Below are 7,009 nucleotides of genomic sequence, written 5' to 3' on the forward strand. Positions count from 1 at the left end.
AGAAATCGCCAAGCCTCCCAGCGTAAATAGAATAGAGGGGGTAGAACTTACAAACATGTGGAGAGCGGTCTTAGATCGGCCGTGTGCATTTATCACCGAAATGGTCTGGGTCTAAAAGTACAGAATCCAATTCGAGTTGGATCCAATTAATCACACCCATCCCCGTCCCGGCATCCCTTGACGAACACAGTTGAACGAAATCTGTGAACGACCCCAAGAGGAATTTTCCATGAGTTGTCCTAGACTGAAGAACTAAAGACGAAAATCCAGGTTCACCATGAAGACAAATCCTCCCCCCTAACCAATCTATCGTAAATCTTAGTTAGCCCCACCAACCAACAAACAGGAACATCAGACTGAGCACGCAGCACTGATCACCTCGGTTAGTCATAAGAAATATCACGGATTGGTTGCCTGACTGCCTTAAAATCCAAACAACCTACCTACTTACTCACTTGGCCCGAAAAAGCCTTTGTGTCAAAAGCGAAACGTTGCTCAGCAATAAATCCACCGATTGTTTACTAAACCTCTCTGAAACGATGACTTCCTAATCGGTCCCAAACATTTTCCAATTGATGGAATCCTATCAATTAGACAGTCGCAAGTTATAGTGAATAGCGGGACTACTAGCTAAAATTGTCCAGCAACTTAATGATAGGACGTAGCGTTGAGATAGAGTTCTCAGCTAGGTATGACTATTTCGGTGTCCCTTAACTGGTTCACTGAGGTGCCAGCTACTTTTATGAGGATTTATAGCGAAGCCCAAAGTCAATTAAAAATGTCTGCTAATGCGGTGTGTCCTCTATTTGGGTTAAACCGTATTTTCCGGCCTATACTTGAAAGCGCTGGGACTACTCGAGGCGTGGATAAAAACTCCGATTTTCCTCCGTTAATAACAGTGGCTCTGCACTGATTGGGGGAAGGATCCACGTTTAGTTCGCTTGTCGCTTCTGTGATGTTGCTCGTACTCGGTTAACTTTCGCTGCCGTGTACTTTATAATCCGGGATGCATATCATTAGCTGCATTTGTTGTTTCATCAAAAGTCACAAACGCTCTGGTACTTCTCATATTTTACATAAGACTTTGAAAACACTTTAAAATTTTAAAATTTTAAAATACCTAATAATACCTAATAAACAAAAGTTGAGTAGAGCAATCTTGGCCTCGAGGAGATGAGAGGGGTCGTATTTTGATGCCACGCAACGTTGGTATGTTTAGAGTACGCTAACGATGTACGATGTACTTTGTGTTCGGATTTCAAACGAAATGAGACTTAGTCGGCCTGGCAGACTAATTTTAAGCCTGGACAAGTTGATCAGCATGCATGAATTTTTGGAGAATAACCTAGTAAACTTCCTGGCCGTTTCAAACGCCTGGCCCGCCTAGCGTCAGTTTCTGTTCATGTAGTGGCTAAGAGACTGGAACCCGTCACATTTGACTTCGCAGTCCAAGATGTGACGTTTATATCAGTACCGCGTAGACATATTTGACGGTTTTCATGTGATATAACCATTGTCTAGGTTCCAGAATGCGCCGGCAGAGTGGCGGTGGAACGGTTACATTCTCTGTTACATTTCTCAAGTTCACATAATAAATTCTGGAATGTGCTTCACTGACAACCGCTTCTTTTGGCGTAACTCCACTCAAAAGCTTTGCGAATCGGGTTATACTTGAACGCCGGGAGGATTTTGAGAATGCGACCAGGGTGGATGATCATTTTAACCCCACCAATGTCGGTGTTTTTATTTTTGCCTACTCAATAATTTAGGCACGCAAATGCAGTTCATTCCATCAAACGTTTATTGTTTTTGCCGTTCTCTTGTGATCATGGAGATACTTTGGAATATCAAAATCGATCTTTCACCCTAAAGGTTAATTCAGCTTATGCCGAATCACCGACCGTGTGTACCTCATGACTAGTCAGGGAGATTGGAACACGTGATCAGTGGTTTATTACTTGAAGTCCAATCGGTGACCAATCGGTATTTTAAAAAGTTAAAGTTAAAAGTTAAAAAGGTAATCGTATTATTAACTCTTCGATTTTCGAATCGAGTTCCCACTGACTCTCGTGGGGTTTGCCGTGCTGATGAATCCCGATAGGGATGAAACGGCCGTGAGTTGCTTCTGGATTGTTTGGCTCATGCACCTGACGGAGTCTCGATTGAGAAAGTATTTTGTCAGGTCATTTTTTCCGCAGGTAATATTCCAGGTCATTTACTGTGCTGGTACCTAATGTAGGGCTCCTGCAGTAACTATGGTATAGTGCTCGCAACGGATGGTTTGTTATCTCAAGCTTTTCTATGGCCTTGTTTAAAGCTGTAAATCAAACAAATTGATCTGGTATCACATCTGACTGAAAAGCATTTGAGCGATTCGTGCCAGTTGGTTCTGTGAAACACTTAGCTGAATCTTAGGCTATTTTTCAATTATTATTGGAGTCGATCGACTGACCGGCCAGTCAAAACTTTCCAGGTAGCGTGACGCACGCTTGAAAAACACTGGGCAACTTTTTGGTTGCAATTTTGGGGTTTGTTTGGACAGGTATTTTGTTCATAGCCACACCACTCTCGTTTGAACGGCCATGTTCCTGTTCTGGCGTAATTATTCCGGTGAGTCCACACCAAAGGGAAGCACTGGACTCGAGTTTCGCTCTTATTAGAGCTCATCAGCCGTGCATATCCAATGGCCGTGCCGGGATTTGAACCCCGGATATGTGACACCCGAAGCGCGCGTGTAACCACTACCCCACCAACGCACGTTGGACGCACCTGAATTATCACATCTGAACAGTTGAATGTGTTCACACTTGAGCGATGTGATTGGTGTGCCCGACTCATCGAACGAGGACCCACTAACTGTCCTGGTTGTGACGATCGATTGACCCACCAGTCAGGACTTCCCAGCCAAGTAGCCTGACTGGTGTGTAACCGCACCGCTGGCCATTTGCCATTAGGAATTTTGAACTAAAGACACTCTTAGGGACTCCGATTTTTTAGGGAGTAATAAACGAGATGACCAAGTCTGGTTGTTTCATGCGTTCCACTTGTTGTCCATCCTGCCCTCAGTTCGGTTGGGCGGGACTGACCAATGGTCGATATCAACCTAGTCAAACAAGGCAGTTGAACCCTAGCAACCTCTTAAGTGAGAGAACCGCTGGTTTTTGGTTGTAAATAGATAACTCCGCCTGCACTTTGCAAACCCAATATCTGCACATTTTCAACTACAAACAGCACACTGTCCGATATCAAGACACGTTTTAGATTTTATATTATACCATCAAGGAGTTCAAAGAGCAATGGGACAAATCTATCATTCACCAAAATATCGACGCCACCGCACTGGAAGCAGGCCTCAAATGAACCAAACCATAGCCCCGATTTGGACTGCTAGAACATAAACTTTCTAAGGCCCCAAGTAGCGTGCTGGTGTGTAACCGCCCCGCTGGCCATTTGCCTTTAGGAATTTTGAACTAAAGACACTCTTAGGGACTCCGATTTTTTAGGGAGTAATAAACGAGATGACCAAGTCTGGTTGTTTCATGCGTTCCACTTGTTGTCCATCCTGCCCTCAGTTCGGTTGGGCGGGACTGACCAATGGTCGATATCAACCTAGTCAAACAAGGCAGTTGAACCCTAGCAACCTCTTAAATGAGAGAACCGCTGGTTTTTGGTTGTAAATAGATAACTCCGCCTGCACTTTGCAAACCCAATATCTGCACATTTTCAACTACAAACAGCACACTGTCCGATATCAAGACACGTTTTAGATTTTATATTATACCATCAAGGAGTTCAAAGAGCAATGGGACAAATCTATCATTCACCAAAATATCGACGCCACCGCACTGGAAGCAGGCCTCAAATGAACCAAACCATAGCCCCGATTTGGACTGCTAGAACATAAACTTTCTAAGGCCCCTCGAGCGAAGCGGTCGTGTTCACAAGGGTTAATGAGTACAACGTTGCACGTTGTGAAATGCAGAGAAAACCGCAGTGACATTATTTCTGTAACTGACCACACTTTTATTTTGTTGGGAATTAAACCATACCTAGAATGTTTTGCTCAAATGATTGACTTTTATCCCCAAAACTGGAGTGACGTCAGACGAGGCATATGACTTTGTTTGGTTCCGTGCTACGACTGATTACAAAGCCGTACTAGAATGAAAAGAATGCCAATTATGTGGTGAATTCGGGTTAACGGTCATACAGACCTGTGCTCCTAAGCCCGTTGAAAACGAATCACCAGAGGGGCCAGTTAACGGTGATTGGAAGGTATTTATTCCAGTGAAAGCAATCTTAACTTTTTATATGCCTTGTTGATGAGTAAGGGCGTAAGAGCTTGGAAAATCCCCGTTCTGTACATGGCAAACCCACTCACGAAGAACCCTACATCTTGGCAGCTAATAATGAACAACCAACACATCATCGACTCAGTGATTTTCGCTTTTCATCTGTTTGTAAAAGGCCAAGTGTACCTGCTGATCGCCAGGTATCATGTCAGGCAGTAAACATTCTTTCTCACTGCGGAAAAAACTGACGCAAACCTAACCCCCCCCCCCGCATATTTGCGAATTTTGTCCACTGCGAATTTCACCTTCAGATGAGGTTCCGGACTTTATCTGCTAATACGCAGTGGTATCATGTTTATTTTCGCCGTGGGAGGGAGCTAGTTAGATTAACTTCATTATGGCTTTTCTGGTATTTAGAGCAGGAAAGAATAATCGAAATGGATTGCAGATAGAACCTCCCGAAAGTTTTAACTTTCCTCCTGGTTATGTAACTTGTAACTTACATTTGATTATTCGTCAAGTTTTCCTTTTTCAAAAGGACTTAGTTAGCCAAAAGTTACGGACGTTTGAAACTCGTATCTTCTAGATAGCCGACGCAGCGCTTACGACTGGTTTTTTTTGTTGTAATATCCACGCACAAAACCATGTGAAATTCTCGACGTGATCTGTCTTTAGCTGTCAAACACTCAAGTTACCAGGGACACAAAAAATGAATCCCAAAATATTTCCATGAGAACTGACATTCGATTTAACAGTAGATACTGCAACTCAGAGCGCGCTGTGTGGTCAGCCTTACGGTATGGATATCCTCTGGATCGAAATGATTGAGTGACTACGGCCGTGGAAGTTTCCGTGGTTTAAAACAACCAGACTTGTGCAACACGGCAATTTCACAGCCCCCGGGACGTTTGGCAGTTAGACACCGGAAAGTAGGTACAGCTGAAACATTACCAGTTACTTCTACATATAGCCTGGGATTTTTTAGTCATTACAAACAAACAAAAGGCAGTGGTGGTAGCATTCAATTTCTGTCTGCAAAGTTCATTGATTGACTTCACACCAGACAATTGACACGTGAGGTCCGAAAATGGACACCTCACTCACTCCCGCATTCTGTTTTAGTCCTCTAAGTCCAGGTGACTATCAAGATATCAGTAGTTTATTGTCTACAGTTTGACCTTTTGAATGTAACGTGATCAACCCCATTTTTGTTCCATCTTCTCAGCGGAATCCCCTTCTTCCGACAAAAACCGACACCATCCGCCCAGTACAAAGCTGTCCAGATGAAGGAACTCAAACGAATGATACGGGCTGGTAAGCCGAGCTACGAACAGATTCACAGTTGGCGAAATTCATTCGAGACACTTTTGAATGATCGCTGTGAGTGTGTGCAAGTATTTTTGATTATTTAAACACCACAAGCTAAATGCTGCAATGTGCAGACCAATAAGGATGAATGCCGAAATTTCCCATGGGTCATAAAAAAACAGTGACGCCGATATAGTTTTGATTTTTAAACACCACAAGCTAAATGCTGCAATGTGCAGACCAATAAGGATGAATGCCGAAATTTCCCATGGGTCATAAAAAAAAAGTGACGCCGATATTTTGACTGTTCACGCATTCGACGTGGTAGACGAAACGCTTAGTTGAACTTCAAAAAGTTCCAGTCAACGGTTGTTGTCTAACGCCACGTTTTTTGTCAAGTAAGGCGTCGAAATCTCGAAATAAATTATTGTAAGGCAACAGGGTGCACAAGTCTACTGAAATGACATTTAAAACAAGTATATATATATATATATATATATATATATATATAAAATGTTGGCTTGTCAGCACCAAATCATCAGTAGCTAGTGAAAAGAAATAGTTATGCCATCTACTGAGAAGTTGACTACTGGTCATTGAAAAGAGAACGGTGACCAATGTCCTCTGTTTGAACATACTTATCACACTCTAACCGGACGAATCTGTTGAAGTTTACGCTTTCAGGTACCATGTGCGTTTTCGAAACGCATAAGTGCAAAATCCTCAAAGCACTGTTTTAACGAACAAGCCAATTCGCTACACCAAATTTGATCGCAAAAGAGATAATCTGACGAGTTCGTTAAATGGCTGCATAAATTTATGGAAATATTTCCTAGACTATAAAATACTCCATTTTAAAGGCGATTGGTCAGCTGCTTGAAAATCCAAAAGTGTTAGAGCTAAAATGGACGTACACTGCTGTGGTTACCCCAGTTCTAAATCGTACTCAAGGGTTACCTCTATATTCAGTTAAGAGACGGTCATTTATGGCAGTATATCCCATGTAACTGCGTGATGACAAACACGATAGATGATACACAACCGCTGAAGAAAGAGGCACGCCCCAAATGGGTCCAAAAGCGCTGCATGATCCCAAACCATCACAGTCAACAGCTGACAAACTCGGGGACTGCGCCTACCTGATGAGCCCCAACAAGAGGAAACCAGTCGTGGGCTGTTGAAATTTTCAGCAACCCTGTGAGTAGTTTCCCTCATGAAAATGTACTGCGATAGCTCGAACATCATGCCAACTGAAACATGAGGCAGCCTGTGTGCAAAACATTCAGTTGTGGAATATCATAAGCGAGAGATTCAATTGAGTCTCTTGTGAAAACCAAATTGATTTGCAAATTAGTGTATCTCTCAAAAACGGTCCAACCTGGGTTGAAGCAGAACATAAATTTGACGGA

The 7,009-nt window shown here is 42.9% G+C and overlaps 1 protein-coding gene across 1 annotated transcript in view; it reads left to right on the forward strand.

Annotated features, from left to right (window-relative positions):
* Nucleotides 1–5,517: 5,517 nt before the first annotated feature.
* Nucleotides 5,518–7,009, forward strand: part of T265_05540 (hypothetical protein) — a gene marked incomplete at both ends in the record, with an annotated part of 21,873 nt that continues 20,381 nt past the window's right edge. Inside the window, one exon of the mRNA XM_009170574.1 lies at nt 5,518–5,672. Coding sequence (XP_009168838.1) covers nt 5,576–5,672 — 97 coding nt within the window. The remainder of the gene's footprint in view (nt 5,673–7,009) is intronic.

The sequence above is a fragment of the Opisthorchis viverrini genome (assembly GCF_000715545.1).
Source record: "Opisthorchis viverrini unplaced genomic scaffold opera_v5_102, whole genome shotgun sequence".
Lineage (NCBI taxonomy): Eukaryota > Metazoa > Platyhelminthes > Trematoda > Opisthorchiida > Opisthorchiidae > Opisthorchis > Opisthorchis viverrini.